This window comes from Saimiri boliviensis, chromosome 12 (genome assembly GCF_048565385.1).
Source record: "Saimiri boliviensis isolate mSaiBol1 chromosome 12, mSaiBol1.pri, whole genome shotgun sequence".
Taxonomy (NCBI): Eukaryota; Metazoa; Chordata; class Mammalia; order Primates; family Cebidae; genus Saimiri; species Saimiri boliviensis.
The window spans coordinates 75858734-75878264 of record NC_133460.1 but is presented as its reverse complement, the minus strand read 5'-3'; the positions used below and the strand labels follow the sequence as shown (position 1 = coordinate 75878264).

General features: G+C 40.2%; 2 protein-coding genes across 10 annotated transcripts in view; one reads left to right on the top strand and one right to left on the bottom strand.

Moving 5' to 3' along the window:
• The first annotated feature begins 255 nt into the window (after window positions 1-255).
• On the top strand, window positions 256-9945 carry ANKRD1 (ankyrin repeat domain 1). Its single transcript, XM_003922405.4, has 9 exons — window positions 256-450; window positions 1110-1289; window positions 2188-2325; window positions 2474-2581; window positions 3990-4088; window positions 5551-5649; window positions 5919-6017; window positions 6157-6255; window positions 9102-9945. The coding sequence occupies exons 1-9, from the start codon at window positions 424-426 to the stop codon at window positions 9210-9212; spliced, it is 960 nt and encodes a 319-aa protein (XP_003922454.1). The 5' UTR covers window positions 256-423; the 3' UTR covers window positions 9213-9945.
• A 56-nt stretch (window positions 9946-10001) lies between these two features.
• Window positions 10002-19531, bottom strand: part of RPP30 (ribonuclease P/MRP subunit p30) — a 45169-nt gene continuing 35639 nt past the window's right edge. The window contains exons 12-14 of one of the 9 annotated variants that reach the window (XR_012512888.1): window positions 14757-19464; window positions 12277-13941; window positions 10002-10212 (exon numbers count right to left, since the gene is read on the bottom strand). Coding sequence is in view for 1 of the 9 variants with exons in the window: in XM_074382565.1 (XP_074238666.1) it covers window positions 19394-19464 (71 nt within the window). In the remaining 8 variants the exon portion in view is untranslated. Of the gene's footprint in view, window positions 10213-10527; window positions 19465-19531 lie in introns of those variants that run through there. The other 8 variants (XR_012512889.1, XR_012512891.1, XR_012512893.1 and 5 more) reach the window with 8 other exon arrangements.

Here is a 19531-nt window from a genome sequence, read left to right as displayed (position 1 = left end):
TATGTAGGGCATCTACATTTTCATGATAGGTAGTCATATGAAAGCTGACAAAGAAAAAAAAGGGCAGTGATGTGGTGCAATGTCAACAGACAGCTGTCCCCTGCCTCTTGACAAATAGGATGACTTGCATTGCTGAGCCGTGTGATCACCACCAAAGGAATGGCCCTCTCATATTTCTTCCTGATTCACATATTCAGCGGGGTTAACTTGTCCTCCCCTCCCTCTTCAGCTTCCCAGACACTAAGTCTGGAATGAAAATTCACCTGCCTCTGAGTTGGCGGGGGTGTTACTTGGGTTCCCAGGTTGGAAGATTATCTCACCCGGCCCCAGCTATATAAGCTGACCAGTGTGGAGGGGCCCAGCAGGGCCAACTCCAGGGATTCCCTCCAGGAGAGAAAAACATACAAGACGTCTTCAGCCAACATGATGGTACTGAAAGTAGAGGAACTGGTATGTAAGATGCATTAATTTTACAAAATGAAAACTCGTTCATCTTGGTTTTTATTAGAAAATTGAAATGCCCTTTGCTTTCAGGCATAATGCAAGGAAACTGACAATGTCATATGTGGAAAAAGGTTGATGTGAGGAAACAAGTGAAATTGGAAAAAAAAAATGGAGCTACCAGTAGTGAATTCTCTGCATATTTCCTATTTAAAATCTTCTCCTTTGGTTTTGTTATCACAGTGTGGAATCAAATGTAGTTATCAAAATGTCTTAGGGAAGAAATTTTATTGCAAGAATGTAAGTCTGGAAAGTTTACAGTCAAGGCGAAGAGTCATCCAAATACCTAAAGTTGAGTTTTAAATAAGTAGGGAAGGTTTGTGATTTTCCTAAAAGAAATGTGATTAAGCAGATTTAAAGTAGATTTACATATGTCAACCTAGCCCAGGAGCCCAGGTTTTGATTTAACCAAGAGAGTAAGACAAGCACCTGAAGGTAATTCTGGGACATTTGTAGCCGCATGTGTCACAGCCTGGGGTCTGAGAGTGCACTGTGGGAAGGTGGCTGTCCCAGGGGAGAAGGACCAAGAGCCTTCTGCAGCGTTATCTGTGAAGAATGAGCTGGGACAAGGCTGCTGCTTCTGATGCTGCCATCTTCTTCCCTCATAGGTCACTGGGAAGAAGAATAGCAATGGGGAGGCAGGGGAATTCCTTCCTGAGGATTTCAGAGATGGAGAGTATGAAGCTGCCGTTACTTTAGAAAAGCAGGAGGATCTGAAGACACTTCCAGCCCACCCAGTGACCCTAGGAGAGCAACAGTGGAAAAGCGAGAAACAACGAGAGGCAGAGGTGAGAGCGCCTGTGGAATGCACTAGTAGGATGTTGGGGTTGGGATAGGGAATGGCAATGCCAGGGAAGGAGAAGAGAGAAACAAACCCAATCATTAAGATGTTTCTTTACCACATGCTAGCCCATAAAGAGGCAACTTGTATGGTACAGACTTTGGGAAATAATTCTTTGACAAGACTATGACCTCTGAATTCTGAATCAATGGTTAAATGTGCTGTGACCGTGTTTTGATTGAAAGATACACATGTCCAGTGAATTTCTGATGTTACATGCCACGTAGTTAATCCCAAGCAAGGGACATCTCTCTTTCTCAATAACGTGGTTTGTGGTCCGTGGATCATTGTTTAACTGTGTCTGCTGTCTGTGTTGACACAATCTGTGTTTCTCAGTGAATTTTCCTTAATTACTAGCACAGATAAAATATGCTTTAGCTAGCTGTGGTCTCTCAACAGTCTGTTTTAGAGGCCCTGCTTAGTGAAAGAAAATGGCATTGATATTTCAGAGCTTAACATTTATTCTTAGATTCTTTTTTATCATGATCAAAAATTAAACAAGGTTTTGAGCATAATTTTTAAAATCCTTCAAAAATCTAGGGCTTGTTTATGGCATTAATTACAAAGTCATCACTTAGAGACCAGATCATGTCCCCAGTTACTCAAGGGCTGATTCTACAAGCAACAAATAAAGATGATGGCAATTAGCTGAAAATTAGACTCCCAGATAAATATCTGAATAAGAAATCCCTAAAATGAAGTCAAAGATTTATATAATTTTAAAAAATGGTTTTGCTTAAACTGTTCACATGTTTATCTCAGACCTTGCAGATTTAGTTTAGACAACACCAGAATGCTTGTCAGTAGAACTCACCATATTTTTGAAATATGAATTTCTTTTTTAGCTTAAAAAGAAAAAACTAGAACAAAGATCAAAGCTTGAAAATTTAGAAGACCTTGAAATAATCATTCAACTGAAGAAAAGGAAAAAATACAGGAAAACTAAAGTTCCAGTTGCAAAGGAATCAGAACCTGAAATCATTGTAAGGGCTCTTTTGGTTTCCAGTAATACATGTCCAGTGATGTGCTACAGGGGAGCAAATACCTGTGGAGGGTTTGATTAAAAGTTGGCAAGCTCACGGTAACTCTCATGCTATATATATATATATATATTTTTTTTTTTTGCTTTAGACAGAACCTGTGGATGTGCCTACATTTCTGAAGGCTGCTCTGGAGAATAAACTGCCAGTAGTAGAAAAATTCCTGTCAGACAAGAACAACCCAGATGTTTGTGATGAGGTAAGACTCATACAAAGCAGTGCAAAATCCAGCTCATTGATTTTATGTTTCTTTTCTTTTTTTTTTTTTTTTTTTGGGGGGGGGACGGAGTTTCGCTCTTGTTACCCAGGCTGGAGTGCAATGGCGCGATCTCGGCTCACCGCAACCTCCACCTCCTGGGCTCAGGCAATTCTCCTGCCTCAGCCTCCTGAGTAGCTGGGATTACAGGCACCCGCCATCACGCCCAGCTAGTTTTTTGTATTTTTAGTAGAGACGGGGTTTCACCATGTTGACCAGGATGGTCTCGATCTCTCAACCTCGTGATCCACCCGCCTCGGCCTCCCAAAGTGCTGGGATTACAGGCTTGAGCCATCGCGCCCAGCCGATTTTATGTTTCTTATGCTTTACTGCAGCCTTGATAGTATAGTTCCAAAGTCCTTCCACCTGAAACAGTTTCCCCAGCTGATGCTGCGTATGCCAGGAGCCTAATAGGAGAGTTCAATGGTACAAAAAATAAATAGATATTGGATCAGTACTACAGATTGCATTGCTTTGTTGTTGTTGTTGTTATTGTTGTTGTTTTTGTTGTTGTTTTGCACTCATATACATCTAGCTGATTTTTCAGTTTTTTTTTAACTTTTTAGATCCTTATGATAAGACTTACAATATGAGCCAAAAAGTCCCCTTTAGAGATATATGATTGGCATCATCTTTGATTGAAACCAAACGCATCAACACTAGACCAGAAATCTGGAGATTAGAGTTCAGGGGTGGGCCAGCTGTACCACTACCTAGCTATTTGCTTTTGAGCAGCTAATTTGCATCCTCTGAGCCCTGGTTTTCTTATCTGCAAACATAGGGCATTGGAGTGAAATAATGCCTAAGGTTGTTCCAGCTCTAATCCTCCATTAGCCCATTCATATAAAGCCAATTTATCAGAAATTACTAATCCTTTTGTATTCTTTCCCCCATGAAGCGAAATTGGGCATCACTTCTGAAGTTGAACTAAAAGCATGTCTCCCATTCTCCTAAAAATGAATTGAAACTTTTTGATAGTCAGTCTAGCTACAGGCCCAGATGCAAGAAAACTGCCTGATGTGCATGGTAAATGCTATATGAACAAGGGGCGTGCAAGATACAAGAAAGGCAGATGTCAGCATTTAGGTAATTTTGAGCCTTTAAGTTCACATTCCTCAACGTAGGCCTTTGAGCCCTTAGAAATGTATGTTGCAGGAGGCTCAAATATTAGTTGCAGGATAATTGTTCTGATTCTGCAATTTTAGTTAACTTTGACATTTCTAATTCATAAAGAAGCACTTGAGTTTTTCTCAGTTACGTCATCAGAATCTTCAGCTTCATAGCTCTTAAAAGGGTTTATGCACATTTTATATTTATTGCTATCTCTTTTTAAAAATCTCTGTTCTGATAGTATAAACGGACAGCTCTTCATAGAGCATGCTTGGAAGGACATTTGGCAATTGTGGAGAAGTTAATGGAAGCTGGAGCCCAGATCGAATTCCGTGATATGGTAAATATATTTCTTTGCTTGGGAATGAGCCAAAATAAGCAAACCATATGAAGCTCCAGAAAACCTCCGATGCAAAACCGGGCTAACTGGATTGAAAATTGATCTGAGAGAAGTAGGCAAAAGCTCATTTCTCCAAATAAAGTTGGGAAATGAGACTAGGTCATGTGAAATTATTTTCCATACATACTGAAAATAGAGGAATATTTCAGGGAAAAGAAGGAAGTGAAAGCTGTTAAACAGAATTCAATATCCTTATCAGCAAGTTAGTCATTCATTTTCGACAATTGCCTTTCAACAGCCTTGTCCCTCCATTGTACAGAGGGCAGCCTGCTCATGGTCCCTTGGCTGCCAGCAACATATACAAATTCTCTAGCTGCACACTTTATATGATAGATGCCAATTGCCACCACTGAGATTTGGGGCTAGACTGCATGTGAAATGAATTGCAACTATGGAAAGTAGCTGCTATTCAGACTTCAATAATTCAATCACCATAATTTCTACAAAGACCAGTATGCAGCATAATTTATGAACTGAAGATAGAGCTGGGAAAATGCTTTATGTATTTAAATGCAGCTCGATTTGATTTTATAGCAAAGTGGAAACGAGATATCAAAGAAATCCAAAGGACTTGGCCAAAATTGAATCCAAAATACAAACACATTGAAAAAAATTAAAGAAACAAAATATGAAGTTTACATGGAAACTAAAAAATCTTGAGTGTGGGATTAAGGCCAGGGGCATACCAACCACACAGAGCAGTGAGGAAGGGGTCTCCTAGGTTTAACTATGCAAGTTACAACTGGAGCCACAAGTGACCACAGTTGAGGTACAGAGGCTGTGCTAGCAAAAATGAGAGCAGAAAACCCACAGGGGTAGAGAAACAGTGACAGGGACCGCAGATGAGGTGTCAGATCCAGATTAAAATATTTTAGAAGGCACTACTTTTATTCTGCCAGAATTTTTAAGTACATGTGTTTAGAACTTCTGAGTACATTTGACAAAAGTGGCTAAAAGTTCCAGGCAGATGGGGGTTTGAATATGTATTCTGCTTCTTATTAACTGTGTTTCCTTGGGCTAGAAACTTGAACTTTGGGGAACCTGGTTTTTCTTATCTGTAAAATGTGCATAGTAACACCTACCTCAAAATGTTGCTGGAAGAATCAAGGTGTCTAGAGTGTAGCACCATGTTGGCAAGAGCAATGTCTCAATAAATGGTCGTTCTTATTCTTTTAAAAATTATTAGATTTATTAAGAGCCTCCTAATAAAACACACATATGCACGCACACACACATATAACTTAGCTAACAGATTTGGTAAAAAAAATCTTTGACTCCAGTTAGAATTGGCAGTCTAGATGGGGACAACTCATTGTTATTACGGATGCCTTGGCAATCAGGTTCTAATTCCCCAGACCACATTCTCCTTCACGTTGTCGGGTCTTTTTCCCTCCCGGTATAGCTGGAATCTACAGCCATCCACTGGGCAAGCCGTGGAGGAAACCTGGATGTTTTAAAATTGTTGCTGAACAAAGGAGCAAAAATTAGCGCCCGAGATAAGGTATTTCTTCTCCTCCTCTTCCCTTCATTCACCCCTTCCCCCTTCCTGCCACCCTCCTCCTTCTCCACTTCTCCCACTCTTCCTCCTCCCCTGCCCCTCCTCCTCTCCCCCACTCCATCTCTTAATCGCACCTTTCCATTAAAGTCATCAGAAGGCCCTTGCTGTGTGCAGACACCCTAGGGACCACTTCTCCCCCTCGCATGTCTTGCGGTCTGGTACAGCCTCTATCCTCATTCCTAGCGAATCAGCAGCGTTTTCCAATTTTCCAGTTGCTCAGCACAGCGCTGCATGTGGCGGTGAGGACTGGCCACTATGAGTGCGCGGAACATCTTATCGCCTGTGAGGCCGACCTCAACGCCAAAGACAGAGTGAGTAGCTAGACACACTCGGGTTTCCCAAAGCTTCATTTCTTATGTATTGGAATCACTCCCCCAAGCCTGGGTGCCCTTGCAGGACCCACTTCCTGGCCTTAGACCCACCTTGAGCCTGTTTACTCTGCTTCTCTAGGAAGGAGATACCCCCTTGCACGATGCCGTGAGACTGAACCGCTATAAGATGATCCGACTCCTGATTATGTATGGCGCGGATCTCAACATCAAGAACTGTGTAAGTACTGGAAACCAGAAACACTGCTTGCAAGCTTTCTAATTTCCAGAAGCATTTCTTAAATATGTGAAAAGACCTCCACAGTGGCAGTATTTGCCCCTGCCCCTTTCTCTGAGGACAGTGTTTATCTTGGTTAGGACTCAGGTCACATGGCCAGAGAAGGGGAAGTCATAGGTACTGCTATGACTTCGTGCCTGATAAGGTGCCTAATAATTCTTTTACAATTTGGTTTTGAAAATGAAAGATGGTCAAAATTTGCACATCCACACAAATACCTAGAAGTCCAATCTGCCTTGGCCAATCCTATCTGTTCAGGGGCTGAGAAAGTTAGAAGTAAAGACAGCTACCATTTCTGAAATGATCTAAAATTCCCCAAGGGTCAGTGCAGGCAATGAACTAAAGTTAATCCAATCTGAGTAATTCAGAAGGTCCCTTTCCTCCTTACAGCAATGTGAAATGTCACCATTTTCTTCCAGGGGTAGCTGTGCTTTTGCCTGTATTTTTTTTTTTTTTTTCAGATAAATTCTATCTATTCTCCACTTGGATTTGTCTGCAGATCTCTCAAAATAATTTCCTATATTTAGGCCCTGAAAATTCTTGTATAAGTACATATTAATTTAACTTCATCTGTAAGCAGGGAACATAACCAACTTTTCCTCATGGTCTCAATTTCCAGACAAACACCATCTAATATAAGCTTTAAAAATATTGCCCAGAGGAACGGATATAAATTTCTGAAGTAACAGTTTTTAAGAAGCTTCTGAAGAATCACTTTACAAAAAAGGGCGGGGGGGGGGAACTCTGTCATCATATAAGTGCAAATAATTTTCTACCCTATTTGTGTTGCCAAGACTGAGAGGACTATCTTATCATTTTTAAAAATCTGGCTTGGTGACAGGATCAAAGAATGGTGATAAATGAAGATTGCTTGGGATGGGAAAGTGTTAATAGTAGTGCTTCCTCAGGCTAAATATTGGAATTGATCTTATCTAATAATTTTTTTAACTATCAGAAAAAGGGCAAGTTCGATGAAATCTTGAAAGCTGCAGAAAATGTGACAATTTCATTTTTTTCAGGCAGTGAGATACTACCAGCAGAGACAAACAGCTTACAGGTTTAGGAAGACTGTAAGTCGCCAGAAAAATCAGGATGTAAATTTCAATGGAGAGAAACGCAAGGAATTTATGGAAGAGTAGCCCAAAATGTAAAAATAGGGCTCAGAGTTCTGAATTACCAGTTAGATCCTTAGCATCAGGATTATGGAACTATTAATGTCATTGACCCAATGGATTGTTCCCCCAAAGATCAATAACTGAGTGATGCCATCTTAAAGGAGCTTGAGAACAACATAGAATATTTTTTCATTATCCAAACTCTATATTCATGTCTACTGATGACTATTCCTAGAGAAAGGCTCTACAGAGGTGGAGAAGTTCCAAAATGAAGGTAATAGGGCCACTAATTTAAATACCTATAGATAGCATAATCTGACTTCAGGTTGGCCTTACTATGCCAGGCAGATGGCATAATTGTGGCTGCCAGTGTCTGTGCACATAACTCTTTTAAAGGTCCCCCTCCCCAACCCAGCCTATGTTGCTCTGTGGAACCACAAGTACCATGTTCTTAACTCTCCTGATGTTTTTCATAGAAGTCACAAATCCAGTTGGGAAATCTTTTGATTTCCAACTGTTGCCAATTCACACTAATCTTTACAAAAATCTAATTTCTGTTTGAGTCAAAACAAAACAGGTCTCTACTCTGGTTTGCATCTCAAAGCTGCAAATTTGCAGTCTCTGGGTTAAAAAGAAACTTCTCAATGAATAGAAATGGAAAATTTAGGACTTCTCGTACCTACAGATAAGAATTGAGAGATGACATGGTTTTAATATTTTTAAGTATCTTGAGACATGTGCATAAGGGAAATCAAATTTTGGTCTCAAAAATTATTTGTTTTCACACATGTCATTGCCATCAATTCCAAGAAAAATACATTTCCTGGGAGAGTTCATTGTAAATTCTGACAAGTTATGAAAAATCTGCTCCTGGGAACAGTAATAGTACCCACACGATACCTGAGTACTTAAGCCAAGTTATTGATGCAGTTCATTTACTATCATTTTTTTTTTTTTTTTTCTGAGACGGAGTCTCACTCTTGTCACCCCAGCTGGAGTGCAATGGCACGATCTTGGCTCACTGCAACCTCCACCTCCCAGGTTCAAGCTAGCTATTCTCCTTCAGCCTCCTGAGTAGCTGGGATTACAGGCACGTGCCACTGCGCCCAGCTAATTTTTGTATTTTTAGTAAAGACAGGGTTTCAACATCTTGGCCAGGCTGGTCTCAAACTCCTGACCTTGTGATCCACCACCTCGGCCTTCCAAAATGCTGGAATTACAGGCCTGAGCCACCGCGCCCAGCCCATTTACCACCATTTCTTATCAATCAAAGCACTATCCTTCAAATGGATAGGAACTGATTCTTGGTTCAAGAGGGATGCTGCCACCTCTAGGAGCCCATTCCACAAGATACTGGAAGATGTATGGGGACATTTTATAAATTTCAGAGTGACTTGGGGTGCTCTTGACACTTAGTGTCTAGGTAGAAGGGATTTTACCAATACCTGAGATGGTCCCATGTGAAAAAGACTGCTACTCTAAAATGGCAAAAGGATCCCTCTGAGAAACAGTGAAGGGCTGGTTTGAGTATAAACTGCAGATCACTCCTAGTGGAAACTGTAAAACACTGTGATAACATATACCTATTCCTTACCTCATAAAACACACACACAGAATGTTAATTTACAGATGTCAGCCACCTGAAAGTCAAGTTTCCTTATCTCATTTGATTAGGCTGGGAAGACGCCGATGGATCTGGTGCTACACTGGCAGAACGGAACCAAAGCAATATTCGACAGCCTCAAAGAGAACTCCTACAAGACCTCTCGTATAGCTACATTCTGAGGGAAACGGCAGACTCTGATCAGTAGCTGTTCACTGGCATTTTGAAGGCATGGCACAAGAGAAGAGACACTAGCCATAAAATCTAGTTTTTATTTATCAACATATTGTGAAGATGTACCTAATGAAGTTTTGAGAAAGCACAGGGTTATAGGTGTTTAAATTTCCTTTAATTATTTTTATGTATTCCTGTTTATTAACTGGCACACTACTGATAGACAGACCTTCATGATCATCCATTTGGTGAGCAGAGCTTCATTTGTATGTAACACTTCCAGAGCCTTCCAATAGGTAGTTCTTAAACCAGGGGGAAGAGCAAAGTTCAAGTGCCTACTTATGTGTCATTCGCTTATGTAAGAGTTTTTAAGAGAGGGTTGATTATTGCAGCCCTCTTCTATCCGGAATTTTTAATGCAGAAGTTTGAATGAAGCAAGGGACAGCATGTTGGGACAGGAGTGGAAACAATGGAAGGAAAGTGATTCTGTGAAAAGGACAGTGAAGCCAGCCATTTACCCCCAGGCTGGTTTATTTATTTATTTTTTAATGAGTACACAGAGTACCCAGGTGAAGGGAATGTCATGAGTGTAAGTGCAAAGCAGTGGAAGGAGAGGCCAAATGGACCATGCAGAATTGAATACGCTAAAAAAAAAAAAGAAAATGCAAACTGTAAATGTGTAAATGTATATTGTATTGTATGTACATTTTATATTCATAATAAAAGCAAGCAAACTCCAAACCTCTAAGTCCTTCTGTAAGTGTGGTGGGAATGTCCTATGTGGGAAAATAAAAGCCATATAGGAGGGTTTTTTCCCCATTGCTTCCCCAAGTTTTGCAGAGTAGAAATGTCCCGTACAACAGCACTCCCAGTATTTCATGGGTATACAAACCACCTAGGGATCTGGTTAAAATGCAGACTCTGATTCAGCTGGTCTCAGGTGGGGCCGGAGATTCTGCTTTTCTGATAAGCTCCCAGGTGATAGGCCATGGAATGCCACCACCTAGGCTGAGAGTCACAAAGATACAAAGAATTCCAGTGAGCTTTCAGTCCCAGTGATGTGTAGAAAGAGACCCCTGGTGGTCAGAATGATTTCTGCATGGTAAACCTGCATTCCCTAAGAAGATCCCAGCAGGGCTTTAACTAGAGATTTTTTTAAATTAAAATGTAAATTTTAAGCTCTGGGGTACATGTGCAGGATGTGCGGGGTGTTACATAGGTAAACATGTGCCGTGGTGATTTGCTGCACCTATCAACCCATCACCTAAGTATTAAGCCCAGCATGCATTGGCTACTTTTCCTAATGCTCTCTCTCCCCCCACCGCACCCCCGACAGGCCCCAGTGTATTTTGTTCCCCTCCCTGTGTCCATGTATTCTCATTGCTCAGCTCCCACTTATAAGTGAGAACATGCTGTGTTGGGTTTTCTGCTCCTGTGTTAGTTTGCTAGAAATAATGGCCTCCAGCTCCATTCATGTCCTGCAAAGGACATTATCTCATTCCTTTTTTTTTTTTTTTTTTTTTTTTTGAGACGGAGTTTCGCTCGTTACCCAGGCTGGAGTGCAATGGCGCGATCTCGGCTCACCGCAACCTCCGCCTCCTGGGCTCAGGCAATTCTCCTGCCTCAGCCTCCTAAGTAGCTGGGATTACAGGCACACGCCACCATGCCCAGCTAATTTTTTGCACCTTTAGTAGAGACGGGGTTTCACCATGTTGGCCAGGATGGTCTCGATCTCTCGACCTCGTGATCCACCCGCCTCGGCCTCCCAAAGTGCTGGGATTACAGGCTTGAGCCACCGTGCCCGGCCTATCTCATTCCTTTTTATGGCTGCATAGTATTCCATGGTGTATCCCTACCACATTTTCTTTATCCAGTCTATTATTGATGGGCATTTGGGTTGATCCCATGTCTTTGCAATTGTGAACAGTGCTGAAATGAACATATGCATGCATGTATCTTTGTAATAGAATGATTTCTATTCCTGTGGGTATATACCCAGTAATGGGATTGCTAGGTCAAATGGTATTTCTGGTTCTAGATCTTTGAGGAATCACCACACCAATTTCCACAATGGTTGAACTAATTTACATTCCCATCAACAGTGCAAAAGTGTTCCTATTTTTCTGCAACCTCACCAGCATCTGTTATTTCTTGACTTTTTAATAATTGCCATTCAGATTCTACCCATCTGGTGAAGGTCTAATATCCAGAATATACAAGGAACTTCAACAAATTTACAAGAAAAACGACCTCATCAAAAAGTGGGCAAGGACATTAACAGACACTTCTCAAAAGAAGACGTTCATGTGGTCAACAAACATATGGAAAACAAAGCTCAACATCACTGATCATTAAAGAAATGCAAATTAACTAGAGATTTAACAATTCTTTTGGACAGGGACTGGCAGTGTCAAAGTCCTCCCAGGAGAGAATACAGACCACCACAGGCTAATATCACAATGAGTCACAATGCTTTTGGTTTTCTAGTGCATACAAAAGTTATGTTTATATTATTCTGTGGTTTAATAATTGCACTATAGCATGATGTCTAAAAAACACCATACATACCTTAACTTAAAAATATTTTACTGCTGGCTGGGCGCGGTGGCTTGCGCCTGTAATCCCAGCACTTTGGGAGGCCGAGGTGGGTGGATCACGAAGTCAAGAGATCGAGACCATCCCGGCCAACATGGTGAAACCCAGTCTCTACTAAAAATACAAAAATTAGCTGGGCATGGTGGCACACACCTGTAGTCCCAGCTACTCAGGAGGCTGAGGCAGGAGAATTGCTTGAACCCAGAAGGCGGAGGTTGCAGTGAGCTGAGATCGCGCCACTGCACTCCAGCCTGGAGCCTGGCGATGGAGCAAGACTCTGTCTTAAAAAAAAAAAAAAAAAAAAAATTTAATGCTAAAAAGTGTTAATGGTCATCTGAGCCTTCAGTGATTCATAATCTTTTTGCTAGTGGAGGATCTTTCCTCCATGTGGATGGCTGCTGACTGATAAGGGTAGTAGTTGATGAAGGTTGGGATGGCTGTGTCAATTTCTTAAAAGAAGACAAAAATGAAACTTACCGCATCAGTTAATTTTCTTTCATGAGAGAGTTCTCTGTACCATCCGATGCTGTCTGATAGCATGTTACTATCAACAGAACATCTTTCAAAATTGGAGTACATCCTCTGAAACTCTGCTACTACTTTATTCAGTTGGTGTAATATTCAAAATCCTTTTTTATCATTTCAACAATGTTTCCAGCATCTTCACTAGGAGTAGATTCCACCTGAAGAAACCACTTTCTTTTCTCATCTGTAAGAAACAACTCCTCAACTGTTTAAGTTTTATCACAAGATTGCAGCAATTCAGTCACATGTTCAGGCTCCACTTCTAGTTTTCTTGCTATTTTCACCACATCAGCAGTTACTTCCTCTACTGAAATCTTGAACTCCTCCAAGTCATCCATACAGATTGGAATCAACTTCTTCCAAATTCCTGTTAATGGTACTTTTACCTCCTCCAGTGTCCCACGAATGTTCTTAATGGCACCTAGCATGGTGAATTCTTTCCAGAAGATTTTGAATTTACTTTGCCTAGATTCATCAATGGAATTGCTATCTATGGCATACAGCCTTATGAAATGTATTTCTTAATAAGACTTGATTCAAAATGCTCCTTGATCCATGGGCTATAGAACGGATGTTGTGTAAGCAGGTATGAGAACAACATTCATCTCCTTGTACATCCCCATCAGATGCTCATCTCTATCAGAACTCTTGGGTGACCACGTGCATTTTCAATGAGCAGTAATGTTGTGCAAGGAATCTTTTTTTTTTTTTTTTTTTCCCCTGAGCAGTAGGTTTCAATGATGGGCTTAAAATAGTCAATAAACCATGATATAAAAAGATGTACTATCATCAGGGCTTTGTGGTCCAATTTATAGAGTAACAGGCAAAGTCGATTTAGCATAATTCTTAATAACCCTATCAGAATGGTCAATGAGCATTGGTTTCAACTCAAAATCACCAGCTAACAAGGGAGTCATCCTGTCCTTTGAAGCTCTGAAACCAGGCATTGACTTCCCCTGTCTAGCTATCAAAGTCCTGCATGGCGTCTTCCAATAGAAGGCTGTTTCATCTACCTTGAAAATCTGTTGCTTAGTGTAGCCATGTTCATCAGTTATCTTAGCTAGCTCTTCCAGCTCTTCTGGATAACTTGCTGCAGCTTCTCCATCAGCACTTGTGCTTCACCTTGCACTTTTATGTTACAGAGATGGCTTATTTCCTCAAATCTCAGGAACCAGCCTCTGCTAGCTTCCAGCTGCTTTTCAGCAGCTTTCTCACCTCTCAGAGTTCATAGCACTGAAGTTAGGACCTTGCTCTGGATTAGGCTTTGGCCTAAGGCGTGTTGTAGCTGGTTTGGTCTTCTAGCCAGACCACAAAAACTTTCTCCAGTCAGCAATAGGGCTGCTTTGTTTTGTTATTATTTGTGTGTTCATTGGAGTAGCATCTTTACTTTTCTTCAAGAACTTTGCCTTTGCATTCACAACTTGAGTAAGAGGCATAGTTTTCGGCCTGTCTTGGCTTTCTGCGTGCCTTTCTCAATAAGCTTAATCATTTCTAGCTTTTGATTGAGACTGAGAGATGTGTGACTCTTTTTTTCACTTGAACACTTTTTGCTGGTCCATGGTAGGGTTATTAATTGGCCTAACTTCAATATTGTTTTGTTTCAAGGAATAGGGAGGCCTGAAGAAAGGGAAGAAAATGGGGAAAGTTGGTCAGTGGAGGAGTCAGAACACACAACAACATTCATGGATTAAGTTCACTGTCCTGTATGAGTCCAATTTGCGGCTACCTAAAACAGTTATGATAGTAAAATCAAAGGGTACTAACCACCAAAACACATGTAATAATAATAAAAAAGTTTTTAATATTGTGAAAATTACCAAAATGTGATGAGAGAGACAGGAAACAGGCACATGATGTTGAAAAAATGGCACCAATAGACTTGCTGTATACAGAGGTGCCACAAATCTCCAGTTTGTAAAAAAAATCCCATATTTGCAAAGCACAATAAATCGAAGCACAATAAAAGGAGGTATGCCAGTAGTTTTTTGAACAGGTGGTAAGCCAGGTCCTAAGACCTGTGATGAGAAAAAGAGATTGTCCCTGGCATGCCCTCCTGGAATAGAGGAATATTAAATGAATAATGAGGAATAAATATATAGTCATGTGCCACAGAAAGATGTTTCAGTCAATAATGGACCACATATACAGGGGTGGTCCCATAAGATTAAAATGAAGCTGAAAAATTCCTATCACTTAGTGACAGCCTAGCTGTTGTAACATCATAGTATACTGCATTACCTTTTCTGTGTTTGTTTAGATACATAAAACAGTTACCATTGTGTTACAGTTGCCTAGAGTATTCAGTACAGTGGCATGTTGTGCAGATGTGTTGCCTAGGAGCAACAGGCTGTACTGCTCATAGTAGGCTGTATCATTTAGGTTTGTGTAAGTAACACTGTGATAATCACACAACAAATCCACCTATGATTCACCTTTCAGAATGTATCTCTATCCTTAAGTGAGGCATAAGTGCACAGTGTCAGTCTGTAGTAAATATGATGAAGGAAGCAATACAGAGTGCCACGAATGTCTAAGATGAGGAGGTTTCTATAAAGACTTCTTTGAGGTGGTAACCTTCAGGGTTTGTCTGAAAGATAAACAGGAGTTATTCAAGCATCAAGTGTTCCAGGTAGCAGGAACACTGCTCTATGGAATAAAGCAAGGGTATGAGAAATGTTTGGCACTTGTGGAAATACATGAAAGCCCATGAAGTCTGATGTGAAACACTAGCACCAGGAGACCCACTTCGTATAGGATCATCTATGTTAACCTCTTTTATATTCCTCTAACCATTTGGGAGAGTGTATAGGCATAGTCCATAATCAGAAGGTCTTCTAATTAATCTGGTCGTAGACACATACAGAGTTGTGAGAATGTTTTGAAATATTTTCGTACCTTTTCCATCTAGTGTTTTGCAATCCAGGGAGTGTACCTCCCACAGGCATTGAGGATATCGTTGTTATCTCTTTTGACTCCCAATCCTCTTTGTCCACCCCTCTACCTTCCCCACAGCGTTCTGGCTTAAGTTTATCAGACTCTTAAGGCTCAGGGTTCTTCAGTTTCTTCCAAGTGAAGCACTTACAACACGGACATTTCTCTTGCTAGTGCTGATGTCTCCTGTGGCATAAGTTCGATGTGTTACTGCCATGTGACCAATTTTTCTTTATGGTATCTGCCTCAAATCCACCTCCCCTAAAGAGCTGGGAGTATAAATGAGAGAAGAGAATAAAGAGTAAAAAGTTTTGTGTTGCCATATATAAATATTTGCACTAATAACTAGGTAGAGGGCATGGGAGATAATATGGAATAAATCCCATTAGAATAAGACCAGTGCTTAGTTATCTTAGTTATCTCTGCTAACGGAAAAGATAAACACGTTGGGAAAATTTTTCAAGTTTTTAATCACATAGTCATTTTTAAAAATAAGGTTCTCTTCTTGCCTTCCCACTGAGTCAAGTCTGCCCAAAATCTTTTGTGTTTGCTCTCCAGTGAAGGGCACATCCCATTGGCCAATGGAGAGTCCTAGAAGTTGTTTTTGATCTTCTTTCCCTCACCCTTCTCTTTCAGTCAACCACCAGGTCTCACCAAGTATACTATGGAAGTAGTGCCGTGATCTTGCTGTCTTCCATTCCTATGTGCCTCTGCCCTAGTTCAGGTTGCAGTTACTTCTCATCTGGATCACGCGATTAGCCCTCCTAGGCTCCTGGCCTCCAGGCTTGCTTACCTCCAGCCTGTTTTTCAAGTAGCAGCCAGAGTGCTTTTTCTAAAATGCAAAGCTGATCAACTCACTTTCCTCTTTCAACCCTTTGATGGCTTCACATTTCCCTCAGGATGAAATAAAAACTCCTAAAAATGTCTTACAAAATCCTTAAAATCTGGCTGCTGTTAACTCTTTATTCTTATCTCTCATTACTTTCCTAGCCAAACTCTAAATTTCAACTCAACTAAATTTTCAGCTCCTTAAAAAATCCAGGCACTTGCTTTACTGTTTTCACATACTGTGCCAGCTCCCTGCAAGTCTCTTCTTCCCACCACAGCCCACTCTGCCCCGTCACATCACTTCTCCTCATTCTTCCCCTTTGGTCTAGCTGCATTTCCTCCAGGAAGCCATCCTGAGCCCTTAGATTTTGTTAGTTCCCCCAGGTGTCTTTCTGCTGTACTTTGCTTTTTCCCCATGTAATAACACCTGTCATACTGCCCTCCCTCTCCTCTTGAACACCCAGTACTCATTATGCCAATACAGAAATGAATAACAAAGGGAGCAACATGTCACCAATAATTCTGGTTTCATGACATTCTGATTATTTCTGTGCACACTATGTATGGGCTTTATAATATATGTGTATTTAGTTTTATAACTTTTTCATCTGAACGACTTCTTCTAGACCTCTTTATAGACAGTATTCTTTTGTTTCAATGTATAATGGATTATTTAATCCTATTATTGGATATTTAGGTTGTTTCCATTTTCACATTATTTTAGACATTGTTACAGTGAATATCCTTATCCATCCAGCCTTTATAATTAACCAGTTATTTCTGGATAATAAATTTACAAAAGTAAAAGATTTGCATCAAATTATATCCCCTTCCACAATGTTACTGCCTTTCCCCACCATCTTGAAAATATCCACTTTATAAATCTTTTTTTCTTTTAACCTGATCAGCCAGATACATTTTTGGTGATTTTCCCCTACATGACTAGAGTTCAGCACCTTCTTGCTTACCGGACATTTAAAAAATCAACTTTATTTGTCCAATTTTCTAAGTCAGGTCTCCTGGAAGCAGCATTTGAAATTAGGATTCTTGTGCAAGTGACTTACTGAGAGTCCTCTGTAAGGGAATGGGAAAAAAACAGAACATGGCAGAAGAGGCAAAGACGTGGTTTCAGGAGAAAGCCACACTCAGCCTAATCCCATGGGGTGCTCAGGAGCATAAATTGTACCACTGAAGCAGGTGGGCTGGGCTGTAATGTCCTGCATCAGTCACTGGCCATGGGCCAATCTCAGAGGAGACAAAACTTCCCAGGCATCTCCAGGTAAAGTAAAGTGACTCTCATCAGCCCAGGACAATCCTCTGGAGAAGAGTGAAGATAAGTCATTAGTACCCAACATCTTTAGCACCTGTAAACCTGGGACCACCACCCTGCGAATGGGGATCTGCGTGGATGCTAATAGCATGTCATGTTGGGTATTAAACCTTCCAGGAATATGCATTGTAAATGTTCTTTCCTAGTTGTTTGTATGTAGAGACAAATCAATCAAACTTTGTTTTCTGGCTTTGATGACCATGCTTAGCAGGTCTATTCCAATCCAAGATCACTATTTTTTTAAATTAACTTACATTTTCCTCTAGTATTTTACAAGGTTTTAAAAAAATTTAAGTCTTTAATCCCCCTTTATTTACTATAGGTGTATACTGGGTGCAAGATAGAGATTTGACTTATTTTTTTCATAAATAATAGCCAACACTTCAGTATTCAAATTAATATAATCAAATAATAAATAATAAAATAGTGGGTACTTTTTTTTTTTAAGACAGAGTCTTGCTCTCTCGCCCAAGCTGGAGTACAGTGGCGTGATCTCTGTTCACTGCAACCTCCGCCTCCTGGGTTCAAGTCATTTTCCTGCCTCAGCCTTCCGAGTAGCTGGGATTACAGGCATGGGCCACCACACCTGGCTAATTTTGTATTTTTAGTAGGGACAGGGTTTAGCCATGTTGGCCATGTTGGTCTCAAACTCCTGACCTCAGGTTATCCATTTGCCTTGGCCTCCCAAAGTGCTGGGATTACAAGTGTGAGCAACGGTTACTGGCTGTAGTTGGTACATTTTATACGATAGGCCCTGTTCTAAGAAACCTTCTATAAATACTAACGTACTTAACCCTTGCAATAATGTCACAGGGAGGGAGAACAGATGAAGTGAGGCAAAGAGAGATTACATAATTTGCCCAAGGTCATAGCTAATGCGATACTAGCAAATTAGGCTTTTAACGCATGTACTTTTTCTTTCCTCTGTGCACTTAACTGGTATGCTGTACTGCCTCTCCCAAATGGATAACTAATCATTTCAGTATCACTTACTGAACAATCAATCCATCACTTCTTTTTATAACTAAAATGTGATCTTGGACTCCCTACTTTCACTGTTCTTTCTGAATTTCTGCACCAATTAGTTCTTTACAGTACTAGAGTTTTGCCATACTCTGTGATATTCAGCATTGTAAGTCCCCTCCATTAGGTTTTTCTCTGAAATTTCCAATTCTCACATTTACTCTTTCAGAATACCAAGACCAAACACATAAACAAGAAAAAAAAAATACAGGCATTTTGATTTTAAATTTTGTTAACTGCATAATTTTGGGGAGAATTTGATTTACAATTTGTCTCATTCAAGAAAACAGAATGTATCTCTCCATGTATGCTAGTCTTTATTTTCCCTTTATTTTCTTAATATTTTCATAGTCTTCTTTATAGAGGTCCTAAACATTTCTTAGTAATTTATGTCTTTGTGAATAGTGTCACCTTTTAAAATTACGTAACAGGTTATTAATCAAAACTACTGGTTTTTGTGTATTTATACATAATTGGCCACTCTGCCAAACTTCCTCTTGGTTTGGCAGAGGTATTGTCATCCTGTAGCAATTAAATTAGTGGTTCATTCTAACAAAAGTAAATATTAGAAGGAAACCTGCCCCTGCTATTCACTGGTGACCAGCCATCATATCCTACTATTGTGAACAATGGCATAAACATGTATTAATAAAAAGCAGGCATGACTGCAAACACATACTACACAAATATATAGTAAATGGACAGAAGCTGAAAGGTACCTATATTTCTATTGTTTTCCCCATTTACTTTGAGTTTTCCAAGACAGTCATATCTACAAATAATTGTACCTCCTTTCTATAATATGAAAATCTTATTTTATCTGGTGCAACAATAGCTAGTACATCACTAATTCATAACTTAAGGTGGGACATCACAAAAAATTAAACATATATCCTGTTAAGCATTTTGAGTTTAAAACATAAATGTATACTCAGGTACCAATCTTTTAAATAAGGGTCAAAGCCTGTTCTTGGGAGTATGGATACACTGATGAGAGATCCAAAGTCGTCTTTCTTGAATTCTAGTCCCTTTAAAACACAAAAGGAACGTGACATTAGTGAAGCAATCCAAGAGTTTTTATTGATCACCCCCAAA

What these genes read in the sequence shown, in the direction of transcription:
- ANKRD1 (XM_003922405.4), top strand. Translation starts at nt 424, where the DNA reads ATGATGGTACTGAAAGTAGAGGAACTG. An exon ending in TACTGAAAGTAGAGGAACTG is followed by an intron (nt 451 to 1,109) that starts GTATGTAAGATG and finishes CTTCCCTCATAG; the next exon opens with GTCACTGGGAAGAAGAATAG. An exon ending in ATCTCAACATCAAGAACTGT is followed by an intron (nt 6,256 to 9,101) that starts GTAAGTACTGGA and finishes TCATTTGATTAG; the next exon opens with GCTGGGAAGACGCCGATGGA.